Below are 22,439 nucleotides of genomic sequence, written 5' to 3' on the forward strand. Positions count from 1 at the left end.
CTCCGAGATGTTGACACCCAGAGACTTGAACTTGCTCACCTTTCCACAACTGAGCTCTCAACAAGGACTGGGCCGTGTTTTCCCAACTTCCCCTTCCTGAATCTTCAACCAATTCCTTGCTGGCCTCAAGGTGGTTGTTGTGACATCACTCAACCAGCCTATCTATCTCACCCCTCCACGCCTCTTTGCTGCCAGTTGAGAGTATGCCAACAGTGGTATCATCTCTGAATTTATAAATAGTGTTGGAGCTGTGCTTAGCCACACAGCCATGAGTGTAGAGAGAATAGGTGGGCTAATCACGTGTCTTTGAGAAGTGCTGATGTTAATAGTCTATGATGAGATGTTGTCACCAAGACTGTGGTCTTCTGTTGGGGAAGTGGAAGGTCCAGTTAGTTAGGGAGGTACCGAGGCCCAGATCTAGAAGCTTGGTGATTAATACTAAGGGTCAGTGATATTGAACACCAAGCAGTCATCGATAAACTGCAGCCTGGCATATGCTTCCCTGTTGTCTAGATGTTGCAAAGCAGAAAAGAGAGCCAGTAACATTGTGTCCACTGTAGGTCTGTTGTTGTGGTAGGAGAACTGCAATAAGAACAGATCTTTGCTTAAGCTGGACTTAATTCTAGCCAAATCCAATCTCTCCAAATACTCCAGTATGGTAGATGTGAGTGCTACCTCACAGTAGCTGCAGGGCCAACTCACCCTTCTCTCCCTGGGCACCAGTATGGCTGCTGCACTTTTGCGGTAGGTGGAAGCCTCTGACTACAGCTGTGGAAGTTTGAAGATGTCTTTGAACACTCTAGCCAGCTAATTGTAGAGTCATGGAGCACTACAGCACAGGCCCTTCAGCCCATCCAGTCCATGCTGAACTGTTAATCTGCCCCATTCCATTGATCGTACATGGACCATAGCTGTCCATAGCCCTCTCATCTACGTAGTTACCCAAAGGTTTCCTAAATGTTGCAATCAAGCCTGCATCTGCCACTTCTGCTGGCAGATCATTCCACACTCATACCATCCTCTGAGTGAAAGTTCCCTCTCGTTCCCCTTAAATATTTCTCCTTTCACCCTTAACCTATGACCTAGTTCTAGTCTCACCCACCAATGAGGAAAATGCGTGCATGCATTTACCCTATCAATATTCCTCATAATTGTGTATACCTCTATAAGATCTCACCTCATTCTGTTACACTCCAGGGACTCTTTAAAGTCCAAACCTATTCAACCTTTCCCAACGTAATGCCCTGGTTCACATTTTTACAGGCCTACAGAGTGTTTTCCCTAGACTTACGCAGCCAAGGAAACCAGGGGATTTTACCTATAACTCAGGTCCTCAAGTCCTGGCATCATCCTTGTAAATTTTCTCTGTCCTCTTTCAGTTTTACTGACATCTTTCCTGCCGGAAGGTGACCAGAACTTGACAAGATACTCCAATTAGGCCTCACCAATGTTTTTTACAACTTCAACATAACATCCTAACTCCTGTAGTTCTCCGATTTACAAAGGCCAATATGCCAAAAGCTCTCTTTGTAACCCTATCTACCTGTGACATCACTTTCAAGGAATTATGGATCTCTATCCCCCCCGTCCTACTGCAGGTTTTCAGTACCTGGTTAGATACATCATTGGACCCCGACACGAGGTTTCACCCTCTTGAAGGAATTTCTTTGATGTTGGCCTCTGAGGCAGAGGTCACAAGGGGGTTGCTGTATGGTGTGGGGATTCACACAGATGTGGTGGTGTTCTCCCTTTCAAAGCATGCATAAAAGGCATTGAGCTCATTGAGGAGTGAAACCTCACTGCCGTTTACGCTGTCAGGTTTTGTGGACATGTTTGGTGGCCGAGTGCCTTTTATTGGTCAGTGCTGTTTACAGTCTTTTCCAAATGATTTGAACTTGCTTGAATGGATTAATAAGCAAAGGTCTGAAAACAGTGAGATGTTGAAAGCTGCTGCTCACACTGACCAGTTAGTTGCTTTGATTGAACTATTATTGATTGCTGCTGTAACAAACATGAAGTGAAATATCCCAGCAGGTTTCTTCAATTTTTATGAAGAATTCTTGATTTTACAGCCCATTGAGCTCAAACATGAGATGGGATAAAATTTAAAAATTCCTCTACAAATACGGGGCATACTATATTATCATAGTTCCTTGCAACAAGGAGGCCACTTGAGCCCTGGAGTATACCTATCTTCTGTCTCTTCCCAGCCTGACTCAGCCCTGGGTTCCCCTTTCTCATATCCAAGGGGTCGAGTGAAACGAGTGAGAGACAGAGACGGGGAGAAAAACTAACAGTGAGAGACAGGGAGCAAGTGAGACAGAGCAAGAGGGGTAAATAGAAAGCAGGAGCAGAGAGATAAGGGAACAAAGTGAAAAGAGTTAGAGATTAAATCAAAAACACAAAGTACACTGCAGATGCTGGGGTCAAAGCAACATGTACAACAAGCTGGAGGAACTCAGCAGGTCGGGTAGCATCCGTGGAAATGAACAGTCCACGTTTCGTCAGGACTGACGAAGGGTCTCGGCCCGAAACGTTGACTGTTCGTTTCCACAGATGCTGCCCGACCTGCTGAGTTCCTCCAGCTTGTTGTATGTGTTTCTAAGAGATTAAATCAATGAGCTGGTGAAAGGAATAAAGCAAAACAACAGTGGGAAAGCAAAACAGGAAATGAAGTGTGAAATGGTAAGAGGCAGAAATAGACAAATGCAGAGAGAAAGTCATTAAGATTCTCACTGCTGCCATCGGAAAGGAGGTACAGGAGCCTTAGGCTCCACACGACCAAGTTCAGGAACAATTATGACTTCACCCATTAGGTTCCTGAGGCAGTGTGGACAACTTCACCCTCAACACTAGACTGATCATTGAAGACATTAAACAATTCACAGTCTCAGTATTTTTAATTAGTTATTTATCTATTAATCTATTTATTTGATTGCTTGTTTGATTTTTTTGTGCATTTGGAGTTCGTCTTTTGCGTGGTGTTTGTTTATCACCCATTGCTTGCGTGCAGTTTTTCCCCGATTCTTTTGTACTTCGTTGCTCTACTATGAATGCCTGGGAAAAATCTCAGGATAGAGTACGGTGACATATATGTACTTTGATAATAAATTTACTTTGGGATTTTTGTATCTGTATTTACTAAGGAAACTGGCATGCAGCCTATGGAAACAAGGCAAACAGGTAGTGAGGTCATGGAACCTTTATGGATTGAAGAGGAGGAGGTGCTTGCTGTCTTGAGGCAAATCAGAGTAGATAAATCCCCAGGACCTGACAGGGTATTCCCTCGGACCTTGAAGGAGACTAGTGTTGAAATTGCAGCGCCCCTGGCAGATATATTTAAAATGTCGGTATCTACGGGTGAGGTGCTGGAGGATTGGAGGATAGCTCATGTCGTTCTGTTGTTTAAAAAAGGCTCTAAAAGTAATCCAGGAAATTATAGGCCAGTAAATTTGACGTCGGTAGTAGGTAAATTATTGGAAGGAGTAGTAAGAGAAAGGATCTCCAAGTATTTGGATAGACAGGGACTTATTAGGGAGAGTCAACACGGCTTTGTGCGTGGTAGGTCATGTTTAACAAATCTATTAGAGTTTTTCAAGGAGGTTACCAGGAAAGTGGATGAAAGGAAGGCAGTGGATGTTGTCTACATGGACTTCAGTAAAGCCTTTGACAAGGTCCTGCATGGGAGGTTAGTTAGGAAGATTCAGTCTGAGGTAGTAAATTGGATTAGACATTGGCTCAGTGGGAGAAGCCAAAGAGTGGTAGTGGAGGATTGCTTCTCTGAGTAGAGGCCTGTGACTAGTGGTATGCCACAGGGATCAGTGCTGGGTTCATTGTTATTTGTCATCTATATCAGTGATCTGGATGATAATATGGGAAATTGGATCAGCAAATTTGCTGATGATACAAAGATTGGAGGTGTAGTGGACAGTGAGGAAGGTTTTCAAAGCTTGCAGAGGGATTTAGATCAGCTGGAAAAATGGGCTGAAAAATGTTAGATGGATTTTAATGCAGACAGCTGTGAGGTATTGCACTTTGGAAAGACAAACCAAGGTAGAACATACAAGGTAAATGATAGGACTCTGAAGAGTGCAGTAGAACAGAGGGATCTTGGAATACAGATATGTAATGCCCTAAAAGTGGTGTCACAGGTAGATAGGGTAGTAAAGAGAGCTTTTGGTACATTGGCCTTTATAAATAGAAGTATTGAGTATAAGAGTTGGAACGTTATGGTGAGGTTGTATAAGGCATTGGTGAGGCCGAATTTGGAGTATTGTGTGCAGTTTTGGTCACCTAATTACAGGAAGGAAATTAATAAGGTTGAAAGATTGCAGGGAAGGTTTACAAGGATGTTGCCGGGACTTGAGAAACTGAGTTACAGAGAAAGGTTGAATAGGTTAGGACTTTATTCCCTGTAGCGTAGAAGAATGAGGGGAGATTTGATAGAGGTATATAAAATTATGTTGGGTATAGGTAGAAAGAATGCAAGCAGGCTTTTTCCATGAGGCTAGGGGGAAAAAAAAACAGAGGACGTAGGTTAAGGGTGAAAGGTGAAAAGTTTACAGGGAACATTGGGGGGGGGGGTTTCTTCACACAGAGAGTGGTGGGAGTGTGGAATGAGTTGCCAGATGAAGTGGTAAATGTGGGCTCACTTTTACCATTTAAGAAAACCTTGGACAGTACACGGATGAGAGTCGTATGGAGGGATATGGGCCAGGTGCAGCTCAGTGGGACTAGGCAGAAAAATGGTGCAGCACAGCCAAGAAGGGCCAAAGGGCCTGTTTCCGTGCTGTAATGTTCTATGGTTCTATGAAGTTTGAGATTGAAAAGGAGTGAAAGCAGACTGGCAGGGAAGCAGATGGAGAAGAAACGAGAGAGGTGGAGAGAATCACAGAGAGTCTATTTTGTTTGAAGGACTCAGCATCAGAGGACGTCACTGAGAGGAGGAGGACGGGATGCAGCAGCTCTGTATGAACGTTCAACCAGAGGAATCAGGACAGCAATTAGGACAACAGCAGCACTCTCCCTCTTGTGTAGCAGCTGGTGGAGGACCTTCTGGAAGGCCCATGCAGCACATCCATTGTTCCCTGTTTACCCGTTCCACAGGTTATGGCTTCTACACTACAACTCTCCTGATGAAGGATTTGGAAAGCCCCAGTGGGCTGTAGTCCATTGATACCCCTCAGAGTCCAGGCATTCAACCACTTCCAGGTGCCCCTGCTCACCTGTTAGAAGGTCTCCCATGTAACCCAGTCACTGTCCTCTTCTGAAGGCCCTACGGCAAGGAATTTCTTCCCTCTTGACAACAATAATTCCTCCTCATCTAATCAAAGACAATGCAATATTGTTGGCATTATATTTCCTGAATAATCTTCATGTTACTAATACACCAGATATTCCATAAAGCCCAGCCCGCTGATGGTGCTGGAACTCTGCCACACTTGATGTGTTTGATTTATTCGACCGTGAGTCAGATTTTCTCCTGAGAGTGAGTGAGCTCATATCTACATTCCCCCAGGGATGACAATTGCCTTCATTAGTAAACCGTTCCATAGATGTCATGGCAGAAACTGAGCGGAAGCTCTGTGTGTGTGTGTGTGTGTGTGTGTGTGTGTGTGTGTGTGTGTGTGTGTGTGTGTGTGTGTGAGAGAGAGTGTGTGTGTGTGTGTGTGTGTGTGTGTGTGTGTGTGTGTGTGTGTGTGTGTGTGTCTTCCAGAAGCCACCAGGCCTGATCAAAATCAGTCTGTAGTAAATTGGGGCCATGGAACAATGATGGTATGCCTGACATAATACCTACTACACCTTCAACTGGCACATCTCCACTGGAACGTATCTGCAGCAGATCAGTGGGCATTTTATCTCTTTCTTCTTCTCTTTCTCTTACTCTCCACTCTTCCATGGGGTAACGAAGCTATATTTAGAGATTCAATAACACAGCTCAAAAATATTGAACCTCTTCGGCCTGTTAGCTCCCAGCTTCTTACTTCATCCCCTTCACCCACTTTACCATGGTTTCACCTATTACCTGCCAGGTTGTACTCCCTCTCCTCTCACCACCTTCTTTTTCTGGCGTCTGTCCTCTTCCTTTTCAGTCCTGATGCAGGGTCTTGGCCCAAAATGTCAATTGTTTATTCCCCTCCATAGACGCTGCCTGACCTGCTGAGTATCTCCAGCACTCTGTGTGTCTTGCTCAAGAATCAGCAAAGTCAATGTGATTTTGTCAATGGGAAATGGGCTTTACTGGAGATGTTTGAAGAAGTAACCTGTGTCGTACTGGGTCCAATACTTAGATTCCCAGAAGGTGTGTGGTAAGGTGTAATGTCAAGGTAGCACTGTGGTAAGCATAACACTGTAAAATTAAGGTTCGATTCCCTCTGCTATCTGTAAGGAGTTGGTACGTTCTCCCCATGACTGCATGGGTTTCCTCCAGCTGCTCCAGTTTCTTCCCATATTCCAAAGATGTAAGGGTTGAGGTTAGTAATTTGCGGGCATGTTATTTTAACACCAGTAACATGGTGATGCTTGCAGGCTGCCCCAGCATAGACCTTGCTGATTGGGTTTGACGGAAGTGACACATTTCACTCTATGTTTCAATGTACATGTGACAAATCAGTTTAATATCACTGGCGTGTGTTGTGATGTTTGTTGTTTTGCAGCAGCAGTACGTTGCAGTTCATAATAATTTTTTTAAACTATACAATTACAATAAGAAATATATTAAAAAATAAACTGATTAAGTAGTACAAAAAGGGAGCAAACTAAATAAAGCTGAGGTAGTGTTCATGGGTTCATTGTTCATTCAGAAATCAGATGGCACAAGGGAAGAAGGTATTCGTGAAACATAAAGTGTGAGCCTTCAGGCTCCTGTACCTCCCCCCCACCCCTTCCCCGACGGTAGCAATGAGAAGACAGAATACCCTGGGAGATTTGGGTCCTTGATGATGGATGTCAACTTCTTGAAGCATTGCCTTTTGAAGATGTCCTTGATGCTGGTGAAGCTAGTGCCCATGATGGAGCTGGCAGAGTTTACAACTTACTGCAGCATTTTCTTTGTAAAGTTTATGTGGTGGAACATTTAAAAGATGTACTGAACTGATACCTGGATTATCTTCTGATAAAGATTTGGCCAGATGAGGCTTGTTCAGCAGAGTGAAAAGGAACTTGATTGAAACATATAGGATCTTGACTGGGTGGGAGTGGAGAGGATATTCCCTCTTGTGAGGAAAACATTATTCAAAAAAGGAGTTGCCCACAAGACAGAGATGAAAGAAAATGTTTCCTGTCAGAGGATTGTGAATAACTGCATTCTGGTGTTGTTCTTCTAAAGGAACTTTTACTGATTTGCATTGCTGTTGCAAGCCATCACCTATTCTCTCCATCCCTAAATCCCTAAATCCCAGGCGTCTAAATTAACACCCCTTGACTGGTTCAAGATTCCCTTAAATGACTTTAAAAGGAATTCCCCTGGGACTTTGAACTCCTCCTTCAAAACTCCTTTTAGCCTTACAATCCTCTTCTCTCCTGGCTGTCTACCTTCATAGTATCAATGTAATAAATCTCTTAGCTTAATGGCCTTTGTGTCCCACTAAATTAGTTCATTGCCAGTACGGTATGTTGAACAGCTGAAATAAAGCTGCCAGCAGCGAGTGGGAAACCTGTTCCTGGTATCTAAGCTGACATAGATTTTAATAAAACCTTATTGATGAATGAGTAGCCACAGCAAATTAGAAGTTTAAAATCACTGTCAAATACCTAAAGAACAATGACAAGATTTCCTTTACGATGACAAATGTCAGAATCTGGATTTGCATAGGGCCTAGTTGAGATCATACCTCACCATCAGCTTACTCGTATGTCCTTGCCAGAGAGAAATACAATAGGATCCACCAAGATGGTTCCTGGGACTGCCATCCGAGGAGGTATTGGAGTAGCTAGGAGAATGAGAACTGAAACATGAGGATCTGACGGGGCTCAGCAGGAAGGATGCAAGTCAGATAATCCCCTTGCTGGGATCTAGATCTAGGGTCATTCCTGCAACTCATGTAAGATTAAGAGATGGGTGAGATCTCTTTATTGCCGAACCTTGGGAATTCTTTACCACAGAGAGCAGTGGAGGCCGTGTTGCTGAATATCCTGAAGAAGGACCAGGACAAATTTGTGGAGATTAAAGATTTCAAAGGCTATGGGGAGAGAATGATTGAAGGTATAAATGCCATGATAATGGTTGCAGCATCAGCACAGCACATTACAAACATAAATTATGTAATCAAATTAACATAAGTTATACAACTTGCATGACAAAGTAAAGAAAAACATGATATTTGAGCAAGTTGAGGCAAATTAAACCCTAGCAATCTGTGACCTTTTTGTTGGCCAACACTCAAAACATGCTGGAGGAACTCAGCAGTCCAGTCAGAATCTATAGAGTGAAATATACAGTTGATGTTTTGAGTTGACTTTCCATTTCCATCCAGAGGTGCAGCTTGTCTTGCTGAGTTCCTCTAGCATTATGTGCACCTTGCTCAAGATCTCCAGCACCTGCGGGATCGATTGTGTCACTATTGTGGTCAGTCTGCATTGTGCTGGTCCCGGGTCAGTGTATCCAACTAGACTATAAATATAGCGGCTGATACTGTGCTGTAAAAAGAGCAACATCTCTTGATCTCTGTGGGATGCTTGTGATCGTGGGATAACTATGCTGCTCTTCCTCAAACAGTTGCCATCAAATTTGTTGTATTCAACTGAGAGAGCTGTCTTGCTTGTGAGTTGGTTCTTGATTAACTTTCTAGCGACGCTGTGAGCTGTTTCCTGGAAGTTATTGTCTTTGAACTGTGTCTTTCCTCTAGTACTGCAGTCTGTGTGTACGGCACCAGTGTCAGAGGTGTCAAGCTCATGACATTCAGATCCGGGACGGTGAATCTGGCCCTGTGACATGGAACTGACAGACAGGCTACACTTGATTCATAAGGGGTTTGACAGGCTGAATGATGTGAGGGTGATCTTTCTGGTTGCTTGGAGTTAAGGCTCACTTTGAGGGGTAAGGTGAGGACATATTCTCCAAGAGGTTAAAAGTCCGTGACATTGTCCACCACAGAAAGCTGGAGACGTTCCATTGTTGATGTGTTCAAGATTAGGATCAGGGACACTACGGGAGGAGGATCGTGAATGAAAATGGTCTCAAGGCACCTTCTGTGATCAGACTGAATAACAGGGCAGAGGCGGGGCATGAATCACCTCCTCGTGCTCCTTTCTTCACATGCCACAGTTGCACTTCCACTCTGGCAAACGGATTATTTATCATGCAGCGAGCTGGGGAAGTTTCGAACACCGAGTCCTGCCTCAGCCCTGAAGCTGGGGTTTTCATTCATTGATGACAGTGGGGGGGGGGGGTGGGGGATGCCTCAGCAAAAAGATGGACTGTGAGAGAAGGAACGGACCATGTCAAGTACATTAATGGGCTACGATTTGATGAGAGACTTGATGCGAAGTCACCAAGCTACTTGGCTGTTGATCACATCAGTGTAATAGACCTTTTCATGCACAGGAAGGGTGCATTGAATGGAATCTAGGATTCCTGGGAATTCAGATATAAATTGGATTAATGGTCCACAGTCTGCTGCTGGTTTATGTGCCAGTTTTATGACCATTCCCATGAACAATTAGCTATGGTCATGTATCTCCTTTCCCTGAAACGCTGGTGCCAATGTTCTGCCAACACACATTAATCCTGATGTTAATTTGTCCCAGAGATGTGATTTTACAGAATGGATTTTACAGCTTAACTCTCCGAGGACAAACAGGAGCCAAGGCTGAAATTAGGGAACAGAGACCAAGATGACATAATTATTCTTATCATGGTCCCATTTCCAACCAGAACTTGAGATACATTACTGAAGGAATAATAAATGTACAACATATTCACAGAAACTTTGAAACCCATAGAAACTCCAGGGTAGTGGTTTTAGTTTAGACACCCCCCTGCAATATTGACTAGAAACTCCTGCAAGCTTTGGAATTAGGATTTTTTATGAGTGTATGACCAAGACCTCAAAGGTGGAGCTGGTGGAAGATAACAACACATCACAACAGTAGCAAAAAGTCCCCAGTCATCTTGCATTCCATGCCCCCAGTCCCTGACCCCGACCCCGATCTGTCCCAGACCGTGGGGTGGCTGCCCATGCATCAGCCTCCCACATTAAGTAAAATCATGCAGATGCGTTCTTCACCAAGGGAATCCATCCCCATATCCTGGTTATGTGGATCCCGGATCAGTCCACAACTGACCTACCAACAGACAACTCCTTTGGAGAGCATTGTATTTGACTCGAGTGATTGCACTACTCACGATATGGACGCTATATCGATACAAGTGATTAAGTTTGGGATATGGGCAAAGCCAGCACTAGTTGCCCATCCCTCATTCATCTTGAGCAGGTGGGGTGGGCCACCTTCTGGAACTGCTGCAGACACTCTGGTGAAGGTGCTCCCACAGCGCTGCCGGAAAGGGAGTTCTAAGGTTTAGGCGCAGTGACAATGAAGGAATGGCAGTGTGCAGGTATTCCCAGATCAGGATGGTACCTAGCTTGGAGAGGAACCTGTGCACCTGCTGCCCTTTTCCTCTTGTTAGCTGCAGGTTCAGGAGATGGTAGCAGAATAGCCCAGGTGAGTATCTGTAACGTATTTTGTAGATGATGGACACTGAAGCTTCTGTGTACTAGTGGTGGAGAGAATGGATTTTCGTGGTGGTGGATGGGTTATCATCACGTAGACTGCTTTTCTTTGGGTGGGGTTGAGAGCTGCTGAGTTACATCAATCCAGGTGAGTGGATTATATCACACTCCTGACGTGCCTTGTAGTTGAGGTTTGGATGAGTGTTGAACCCATGTTAAAATTCACACCCAATTTGACATGATTTTAGCTACTTGGCTACTTACTGAAATGTCGAACATATTCTCCAATCCAAGCTCCCACTGTGACAGGATAAACCACCCATGTGGTTTATTCTGGAAAATATTCATGGAAAAGAGGTTGTGATGTTCTGACTGTGGGAGAATGCAAGAGTTTCAGGGGAGTCCACAAAAAGAAATCAGGAAGATCCTTTTAAGAAATGGATGTGATCCACTACAATCCAGTGTTCCTGGGTATCAGTGTGGAATATCTTCTCAGGTAGATGGAGGCACAAGAGATTGTAGATCCTGAAGTCTGGAGCAACACATAACCTGCTCAGCAGGTCAAGCAGCATCTGTGGGAGGAAAGGAAGTATTAATATTTTAGGTTGAAACACTGCATTTGGACTCATCAAGGTCTGGTTTGACCCAAAAAGTATCAACAGTTGCTTTCCCCCAACAGATAATGCTCGACCCACTGCATTCCTCCATCAGATAGCAGGTTGCTCTTCCAGTAGGTTGATAGCTATATTGGATTATTTGCTCATATATACCTGTTGTTGTGTAATCACAGATTGAGCTAAGGTTCTCCCATGGTGCTGTTGTGTCGGGAATCCTAGGATTTAGACCCAGAGCATCTAAGCGTTAATGAAACTGCCTGCCAGCTCATTCTACTCCCCCCCCCCACCCCCACCATTGTATTCCGGCTTCTGTCCTCTTTCTTTCTCAGCCTGATAAGGGGGCTCTGCCCAAAACATCAACTGTTCATTTTCCTCCATAGATTTGACCTACTGAGCTCCTCCAGCATTTTGTGTCACTCCAGATTTCCGGCATCTGCAGTTTCTCTTCTGCCTTTATTTGAAAGCACGTCCCATTATTGGTTCTATGCTCCCTCTGCACCAGACTGCAGTGTCAGGCTGAATCACTGTTCCCATTTCAGCAGTTTTTGAAGCTGGTCCTTCTGACTCAGAGCTTGCAATCAACTGAAACGCAGTTGACATTTCAAGAAAACAAAATAATAGGAACTGTCCTTTTCTTGCTTGATTGTGATTTTTGGACATTCTATGGAATGCAACAGATTCTTCCAAAGCTATCAGATTGAAGTTCAGGTTTAATTATCATTCAACCATTTATGAATATCCATGAATACAACCAAATGAAGCAGTGTTCCTCCAGGACCAAGGTGCAAAACAGTACTGACCGTCATACACAGCACAAGGCTCATATAGCACATACAAGTTAGCAAGTAAACATACATTCAAACAAAAAATATATGTTATGTATAGGAACACACACAAAATGCTGGAGGAACTCAGCAACTCAAGCAATATATACAGCCCGGGTCCCTGAGTGACATATCTGGGAATTGATGATGCACGGATGTTATCGACAAGGACAAGTAGTTTTCGGCAGTCAGCAGATGAATGTATACACTCACACACACACAATTCAGCTTGTCATTTCACCAACAGAATACTAGAGGGCAGCACCAACAGGAGGAGTCTGCCCCCATAGACACCATGCTGCACTGCCTCTGGCTTCTCCTGTCCTGAACTATTGCAACAAGCAAGCCTGCAGCTTGAGGCCTAGTCGTCGCCTAGGCTGCACAGCGCCCCCTGCTCTCTGTCCCATCAATAAACAAGGGAAACGGACTTGCAGCATTTTACATTATCAATCTCTAACAGGGTCTTGCGATCACAAGAGAACCACCCAAGATAATCGCAGTTAGACTGCACACCACCTTCATGCACCGGCTCTGAAGCCATCAGGTAACAGACAATAACATGGCTTGCACCAAGTCCAGCTCCTCCACCAATGAGCATCTCACTGATGGGTACACCTATACTACCTCAAGTTCTTATTGTCCAGCATTGTCCTGCAATTGTTAAAAAAAATGTCAAAAAAGACAAAAAACACCTTTGATCGGCTGCTGAGAAACTGTTTCGTCTGAACATACTGCCATCTTATCTGAAGTCCCTATAAATAGTCAGCAGGCTATTGACCCTCTTGCTGAACTTCAAGGATCAGTTAGCAGCAGGGAGTAATAAACGATACTGAAAGAAGTCAGTGGATTCAACAGTGGCTAGATGGGAGATGCCAGAGAGTAGTGGTGGATAATTGTTTATCGGGATGGAGGCCGGTGACTAGCGGGGTGCCTCAGGGATCTGTTTTGGGCCCAATGTTGTTTGTAATATACATAAATGATCTGGATGATGGGGTGGTACATTGGATTAGTAAGTATGCCGATGATACTAAGGTAGGAGGTGTTGTGGATAATGAGGTGGATTTTCAAAGCTTGCAGGGAGATTTATGCCGGTTAGAAGAATGGGCTGAACGTTGGCAGATGGAGTTTAATGCTGAGAAGTGTGAGGTTCTACATTTTGGCAGGAATAATCCAAATAGAACATACAGAGTAAATGGTAGGGCATTGAGGAATGCAGAGGAACAGAGAGATCTAGGAATAACTGTGCATAGTTCCCTGAAAGTGGAGTCTCATGTAGATAAGGTGGTGAAGAGGGCTTTTGGAACGCTGGCCTTTATAAATCAAAGCATTGAGTACAGAAGTTGGGATGTAATGCTAAAGTTGTACAAGGCATTGGTAAGGCCAAATTTGGAATATTGTGTGCAGTTCTGGTCACCGAATTATAGGAAAGATATCAATAAATTAGAGAGAGTGCAGAGACGATTTACTAGGATGTTACCTGGGTTTCAGCAATTAAGTTACAGAGAAAGGTTGAACAAGTTAGGTCTCTATTCATTGGAGCGTAGAAGGTTGAGGGGGGATTTGATCGAGGTATTTAAAATTTTGAGAGGGATAGATAGAGTTGACATGAACAGGCTGTTTCCATTGAGAGTAGGGGAGATTCAAACTAGAGGACATGATTTGAGAGTTAGGGGGCAGAAGTTTAAGGGAAACACGAGGGGGTATTTCTTTACTCAAAGAATGATAGCTGTGTGGAATGAGCTTCCTGTAGAAGTAGTAGAGGCCAGTTCAGTTGTGTCATTTAAGGTAAAATTGGATAGGTATATGGACAGGAGAGGAGTGGAGGGTTATGGGCTGAGTGCAGGTAGGTGGGACTAGGTGAGATTAAGGGTTCGGCACGGACTAGGAGGGCCAAGATGGCCTGTTTCCGTGCTGTGATTGTTATATGGTTATATGGTTATATGTGACTGACCCTCTGCACTATAATTGCTGGCACCTGAGACCAAGTTCAGGTAACTGGTCCTTGTATGAGTTATTGTTTCTGATTGGATATGTCCTTCATTACGGTACAGGGACTCAGTGAGATTATATAGATTGGGTCATCTGATCCTTTGTGTTTCTCATTAATGTTCAGTATGTATCAGGTGCAAGAGTTCCGGTTCTATATCTGCCCAAGAAGACATTACCCCAGTAAAATAGAGTCTTGGTTGGAATCCTTTATCAAAGTTCACCCAACCAATAAGTGTCCATCTATTTGATTATACTGTTCCTAATTTAAGCAATGTTTATTTTATTCTATGATATGAAACTCTTTACATTTTCTAATGACCTTATCAGGGAACTGAGCCAAAGAAGTGTTGAGCCCTGGGGCGGTTCAGCCAAGTTTGTACTGAATGGCAGGACAGGTTGAAGGGGTTGAATGGCCTACTCTTTTCCCTATCTTTTCTTGTGTTACTGCAAAACAATCTCTTTTCCACATCTGTATTTGCAAAGCGCCTTTCGAAACTCTGGACATCCTTACCTATCTTTAAGCCTATTTAGTATTTGGTCAGACCCAAATCTTACCGATCAAAGCACCATTAATAAATCTGTAAATTTGCACATTTGGTCACAATAGGGGTTTGTTTTAGTTTAATCTGTAACTATACCATTGGAAAGCAGCTGTGGCTCAACTCTTTGTATTCTAAAGGCAGGATGACACAACCGTGGTGGACAAGGGAAGTCAAAGACAACATAAAAGCAAAAGAAAAGGCATATAATGGAGCAAAAAATAGTAGAAATTAGAGAATTGGGAAACTTTAAAAACCAACAGAAGGCAACTAAAAAAGCCATAAATGGAGAAAAGATGAAATATGAAGATAAGCTCGCTAATAATATCAAGGAGGATAGCAAAGGTTTTATAAAGGGTAAAAGAGAGGTGAGAGTAGATATCGGACTGCTGGAAAATGACATCAGAGAGCTAGTCATTGGGGTCAAGGAAACGGGGGGTGACCTGAATAAGTCTTTAGTGTGGTAGACACCATCATGCCGGAGATTTGAGGGTGTCAGGGAGCAGAAGTGAGTGCACTATTACTATTACTAGGGAGAAGGTGTTTGGGAAGCTGAAAGGTCTGAAGGTAGATAAGTCACCTGGACCAGATGGACTACACCCCAGGGTTCTGACAGAGGTAGCTGAAGAGATTGTGGAGGTATTAGTTATGATCTTTCAAGAATCACTAGATTCTGGAATGGTTGTGGACAACAGGAAAATTGCAAATGTCACTCCACTCTTCAAGAAGGGAGGGAGAAAGAAGAAAGGAAATTATTGGCCTGTTAGCCTGTCCTCAATGGCTGAGAAGATATTGGAGTCAGTTGTTAAGAATAAGGTTTCAGGGTTCTTGGTTCTCATAAAGTAAGCCAAAGTCAGCAAGGTTTCCTTGGGGAATATCTTGCCTGACAAATCTGTTAGAATTCTTTGAGGAAATAACAGGCAGGATAGACAAAGGAGAATCGGTGGATGGCGTGTACTTGGATTTTCAGAGGGACTTTGACAAGGTGCCTCCCATGCGGCTGCTTAACAAGGTAAGAGCCCATGGTATTACTGGAAAGATACTAGCATGGATAGAGCATTGGTGGATTGGCAGGATTGATGCCAGTAATGGCCTGATCTTCATCAGGAAGATGGGGATCCTGCTTCAGTGTAGGCCAAGACTTAAACTCTCTAATGGTGTTCAAATGTCTCTCCACAGCTGGAGACCTACATCCAGGATAACATGAAGAGTGAGCTGGCCCAGCTACAACAGAATGCTGTGCAGAACCACACAGCCACCATGCTGGAGATCAGCAACAGTCTGCTGAGCCAGACCGCTGAGCACACACGCAGACTGACAGACGTTGAGACGCAGGTATGGCCCGTGAGACTTGGGGGTGTGGGAGGGAAGGTTGGTTTGGGTAGCTGATTGTAGACAGCGAACAACGAGAGGGGGCTGGGTTCTGTCTTCTTCTTCAAGTGGCTCAAGGGACTATTTTACACTTAAGCTGGGCCAGAATAACACGCAGTCTTATGCACCTCTTCCAAGTTAAATACAAGCTCTTCAAGAAAAAAATTCCTGGCAGTGTTCAGTCGGGACTGAGCGATTCTTGTAAATACATCACTGGTATCTTTATCTGGTTACAACATGTTGTAAGAATTTTGTTTAATTAGGTTTGAAAGAGTGAATCGGCCCTTGGCACTTAAACAAAGCTGTAGGAAATGTCAATAAATAGTTGTAATATCATTCTGATTTGGAGGGCCCTTCTCCGAGGAGAGAGACGATTCTTTGTGAGTGAAGGCCAAGCAGTTGTCAGTGGGTGAAAGGTTTAGGCTTGATGTGGCGAGGTACCATTGGTTTGAAACCAGTGGCCCACCAAAGCAGTGCCCCCTGTCTTGGTTCTGCATCTGGAATCTTCAGTGTGAGAAACCCTCAGCTTTTATTCCCAATGTTGAGCTAAGCAGCTCGAAATGTACACTGTGATGAGAAGAATCGAGTAAACTGGAACACACACTTGCACATACGGACTTCAAAAGCACACCCTCAGCCCATACATTCACACAGTCTCACTATTACAGGGACACCTCCCCCCCCCCCCCCCCCAACGATGTCATTCTCTCTTCTTCCTCCTTCCACTGGGTAAAAGACACAAAACTTGCACCACCTCGCTGAAGGATAGCTTCTATCCTGGTGAATGGACCTCTTCAAATAAAGATGAACCCTTGATCTCCCAATCTACCTGCAATACTTCCTCTGCAACAGCATTCTGTTATTGCTTTCCTGTTTGTACTTACCCAATGCACTTACGTTCAGAAGTTATGTGTTTCAATGTCTAAAGTATCTAAATTTTTCATTGAACACTGGTATGTGACAATGAGCTAAGTAACAATTACAATCAAACTTTCACAGTCCCTCTGTCACACTCTCTTCAGTCTTTCACACATGCTTACTCTCTTGCACATGTTCAGAGTGAATATTTCTCTCTAGGCCATCAACATAGACTTTCAAGGTTTTGCAGAGTTCTGCAATGTTTCGGGATCCTGAGTGAGTGGCCAATCAGCTGGGAACATTCCCGATCAGTCTCTCCTTGGTACCAGCCTGGAATACAAGATTGGGAGGTCAATTTTACTCTGGTCTCTGAGCTCAAGTCTCTTCTGGAGAGAGATTATCTTTCCAGGATTCACTGTGTCAAAGCCCACAGTGGGTGTCTGCATTTGGATACCCAGGGTGTTTTTAAGTGGAATGAAGGCAAAGTGATCATAGACCTGCAGATCATTGAAGCAGGCCCTACAGCCTATTGAGTTCACTAGGGCCATCAACCAACCCATTTCCATTAATTAATCCCATTTTACTCTCCTGATATTCACCTCAATTCCCAAATTTTCGTCTACAAACCTGGGGAACTTACAGCAACCAATTAATCTACCAACCTATGTGCCTGTGGGAAGTGGGAGGAAATCAGAGCACCTGGAGGAAATCTGCATGGTCACGGGGAGAGTCTCCACACACATAGCATCGTAGGTCAGGATTGAACCTGGTTCGCTGGAGCTGTGAGATATTGAATGGAGTAGTGGGCTGAAGGTATCCATTCCCTTTCTTTCCTGGATCAGCTTCCACAACACAGACTGGGAACTGAACCCACTGCAAAATACTGCAGATGCTGAAAACCTAAATTAAACCAAAAAGCTGGAAATACTCAGCGGGTCAGGCGGCAACTGTGGAGAGGGAAAAATAGGTTGAAGATCTTTTGAAAGATGTGGGACAGAGAGAGACAAACCAAGTTTTAAGTTGCAGAAAAGAGGTGGAAGAGTACCGAGAAAGAATTGACTGTGCTAAGGTGAGAGAGAGACCAGGAAAAACAGAAGATGTGGTCTTTTTTTGGTGGGGGGGGAGTGGTTGGACTTGCCAAACAAACATGGTGTTCCAAGTCTATGAGGGGGGAACTGGGATTGTGCTGTAAACTCTACATTTGCCTTTTGTTTACAAATTACTTTAATCTGTTTCCATTAATTGATGTCCTAGTTTGCAGTGTTTATTGAAGAATGATGATTTGTTTTGGGATAATGATGATTTACTGTGTTTAGGTTTTGAATCAAACCTCGCGACTGGAGATCCAGCTGCTGGAGAATTCTTTATTCACAAACAAACTGGAGAAGGAGCTGCTGCTCCAGAACAACAACATCTACTGGCTGCGTGAAAAGAACAGGTATGGCCCCCCGCTGGAATCACTAACCGTGAGGCTCCCAGGGACAGACAGACTCCGGAATGGGAGTCATTAAATTCTGACTGGAACAAAAACAGGGAATGCTGGAGAGAGCTAAAACAGCATTGAAGGGTCCGGGTGCAAGGGATGTTGTAGTGTACATCCACAGATCCTATCAGTAGCAGGACTAGGCAATAGTGGTAAAGAGGGTGACCTCCTTTGTTAGCGTAGGCGTGGAACATAACGGCAGGGAGTTATGCTTGAACACTGCAATACGCTGGTTAGGTACAGCTTAAGCACAGCTCAGGTCTGCATGCTTCAGGAGAGTTTATCACATGATCTGAAGACGGGTCGAATCTTCTTCCCGGGGCGGAAATGCATTTAAGGTGAGAGCAAGAAAGTTTAAAGGATACGTGCCAGGTAAGCTTCTTTTTTACGCAGAGTTCTGTGTGCCAAGTAATGGTGGAAGCAGTTATGATAGTGGAGTTTAAGAAGCTTTTAGATAGGCGAGTCAGAACAGTTTTGAGTTTGCTGCCGGATGCCAAGTATATGTATGCACAGGTGTAATGAAAAAATTTCCTTTAGCAGCATCACAGACATCACCTTCAGATGAAACACATACATTGAACGTAAATCATTAATAGACTATAAAAGATATACGAATATAGAACTTAGAATTGTACAGCACTGGACAGGCCATTCAGCCCATCATGATGTACTGATCTTGATGCCAATTTATACTAAATGTCCTCCTGCCAGCGATTGACCTGCTGCTCTGGTTACCATCCCCCCACCTCTCCAGTTTAAACCCTCCAGAGTAGCACTAGTCAGGGTATTGGTTCCCCTCCAGATCAGATGCAAACCATCTTTTTTTTACAGGTCACTCTGCCCTGGAAGAGAGACCAACGTTCCATAAATCTGAAGACATCCCCCCTCCCCCTCACCCCGCACCAGTTCCTGAGCCATGTTTGGAACTGCATTATATATTTATTTCTCACCTCACTAGTATACAGTATGGCACGGTTATTAAGCCTAAGATTACAATCCTGGGAGCCCTGCTTTATAACTTTCTACCTAGCTCCCTGAAATCCCTTTGCAGAATGTCATGAGCACATCTGCCAATGTCACTGCTACCTATATGCACCATGACCTCTACCTATTCACCCTCCCCTCTCAGAATGTCCTGTACCCGCCACCCTGGCATCAGGGAGGCAACACACCACCCTGGAGTTTCCATTACGGACACGGAAGCACCTATCTGTTCTCCATACTAAGGCTCCTTTATCAGTATGGCTCTGCCTGCCCTCACTCCCACCTCAGAGGTGGGCATAATGCCACTGGCCTGCCTACTGCTGCTGGTCTCTGTAGGTCACCTCACCCCCCATAACAGTATTCAAACAGGCATTCCTGTTAAAATAGAACATAGTACAGCCCCTTCAGCCATCCCTTTAACCTACTCTAAAATCAATCTAACCCTTACCTCCTACCTAACCCTCCATTTTTCTATCATCCGTGTGCCTTTCCAGAAGTTTCTTAAATGACCCTGAAGTATCTGGACCTACCACCACCCCTCTAGGACATTTAAAAATGACAGGACAGTTTTTTTATATCAGAGTTATTGAAGGGATTGTTTACTTGTCCCTTTACCTCTATGGTAGTCCCCCACCTGTCTGCAGTCGACGCTTGAGGTGCGACCACCTCATTAAAAACCTCATCTCGGAATGTCGGATGGTGCCGGGTACCAGGATCCAGATCCAGTTCCTCCAACTGTTCTGCCAGGAGGACGCTTCCCACAGACGTAGTTATCGAGAAGACCATGAGGTTCCCTAACTTCCCACATCTTGGAGAAGGAGCATTCCACTGCCCTGACTACTATTTGATCTATTCTGTCAAATATCATGGGTTAACAGGAAAATAAGAGCCTGATTCTTACCTGCTGCTCACCTCACCAGAGACTCTCTAGCTATTAGCCTCAGTTCTCCACTCTTACTTTGGCCCACTCTCACAATGACACTCCAAAAATGCCTGCTCCCCTTGACCCGGTCTTCTTTTTTCTAGGATGAGCAAAAGCCAATCAGCAACTGTGGGAAAAACGGGCCAGATGTTGCTTCCCTGCCAGCTGTTTTGATTTTGGGTTTTGGCCCTTTTCCAGTGCTTGGGGATTTGTGTGCTCAGGCCAGTAAGCCAATTGTTGCCAGACCTGTCATCACACTGAGTTTAATTCTCAGTCAGCAGCAGAGGCGATAAGGTGACCAGAAGCTCAAAACCAGGCAATGGAGAGATGAAGCAGGCAACCTCAACACTTCCAACAGTACCCTCTGCCCTTCAAGCCCAGACACTGTTGTGCTGCAGGAAACGTGGGAGCCAGTCTTGGGGGTTTGTTTGGAGGTCAGTGGTAAGGAAATGCTGCCCATGACATCAGGAACTCCATTCTCCTTCTGGAACTATAGGATTTTTGGAATTCACCCGCGAGGGAAGGCAGGGCTCCCAGTTAATGTTTCATCAGAAAGACGGTCCAAGAGTCTCACACTGCCACAAGGGTGCTACCCTCAGCTTAGTTCTGTGGCACAAATCCACATCTTCCTGACACGAAGGTGAGAAAGTATCACACCCTGAGCAAAGGCAAGAGATGTAAGTGTCAAGGCAAACAGTGTATTTGGTAACTGTGTAGGATGCAGGAAGGAACAGAGAGGTGACAGGCTGTGGAGAGCGTTAATGAACAAAGATGTTAGGGCTATCCGGGGGGCAATTCCAAACTGGAGATCCTTCCCACCAACATCAGCTGCAGAGATTTCTGCAGGAAATGGGTTAGATATCGTTGATTAATGATTATACTTCTAATGCCACCAGTATTGTGGAATCACATGGTGCAAGAGAGGCCGATTGAACCATCAAGCTTGCGTCAGCCCTTTCACTGAGCTGTCCAGTTAGTCCTACTCCCCTAGTCCTTCCCCAGCCCTTCTAACATCTACTTTATTTATGTAGCAGCCACTAGATCTGCTCCCACTGCACTTTCCAGATCATCCACCAATGTATCCTGAGGAAACAATTTTAATTCAGTGCTCTGATCACAGGCAAATTCCCTAATGACTTATTAGGAAGAATAAGAGATTGTGATTGTCTGAAGCAGGTTGTCTTTACCTGCCATGTTGATGCCTGGGATGGCAGAAGATGTGGGTCTTGAATCAATAAGAGGAGGAGTGGGGCTGAGTGAGTCAGGGTTACATCGATAAATAAGTGGATTTATTCTAACAATCTATGTGGCCAGACTTCCCAAACAGGTCGTAGGTTATGGTAAGGGCATTCATCTGGCTCCTTGAATCTATGCTGACCCTGAGTGAAGTAATCTCATCAGAGATCTCGCTGTCTCATTGTCCCTACAAATTATTCTCACCCAGATGCCTCTGTCAAAGGTCCCCATTGACTGTCCTCACCCTCTGCAGTGGGTTCCAGATCAATACCATACTCTGAGTAAAAAAGCTTTTCCTCACAGTCTCCCTGATGTTAACAAAAGATTCAAAGTACATGTAATATCAAAGAATATATAAATTATGCAACCTTGAGATTTGTCTGCCTACAGGCAGCCACAAAGCAAGAAACCTGAAAAAAAACAGTTAAAAAGAAAAAAAGACCCAACACCCAAAAACATAGATCATGCAAACAATGGAAGTGAGCAGCAGCATTCTGAACCAAGTTGAGTTCTTTGATCTGAATCCCTGAAGCAGCCAGAGTAGGCCCAAAGCCTTGCTCTCGGTCCATCATATTAGCGGGCAAAATTGCCACAAAGTTTGCAGACACAAAGCACACCAGCTGGGTCATTCTCACCGTCTCAGCACAAAATCGGCCCGACCCTGTCTTTCCAGTCTATCTGGACCAGAGTTTACATTGTCCAAACAGCGGATTACACCTCGCATTAGGACCCGATTAAACCCATGTTTCCTGGCCCTTGCAGTTCGTTGAAGGGGACAATTTCTCTACATACTGTCTGAGCTGATTTGTACAGTAGGATAGCTCTTTTCCATGGAATATATATCACACTTGTAGACCGGCTCACTGGGATGTAAAATATTTAGGTGAAACTAGATAAATAAAAATGGCCAGAAGGAATGGCAGTGTCTACTAATGGAGTAGAATGC

General features: G+C 44.3%; 1 protein-coding gene across 1 annotated transcript in view; it reads left to right on the forward strand.

The window, feature by feature from the left end:
- The window catches only part of LOC132396018 (angiopoietin-1-like), a 162,412-nt gene that overhangs the window by 87,486 nt on the left and 52,487 nt on the right, over positions 1 to 22,439 (forward strand). Inside the window, exons 2-3 of the mRNA XM_059973321.1 lie at positions 15,819 to 15,974; positions 18,185 to 18,306. Coding sequence (XP_059829304.1) covers positions 15,819 to 15,974; positions 18,185 to 18,306 — 278 coding nt within the window. The remainder of the gene's footprint in view (positions 1 to 15,818; positions 15,975 to 18,184; positions 18,307 to 22,439) is intronic.

Source organism: Hypanus sabinus, chromosome 1 (assembly GCF_030144855.1).
Source record: "Hypanus sabinus isolate sHypSab1 chromosome 1, sHypSab1.hap1, whole genome shotgun sequence".
Classification (NCBI taxonomy): Eukaryota; Metazoa; Chordata; class Chondrichthyes; order Myliobatiformes; family Dasyatidae; genus Hypanus; species Hypanus sabinus.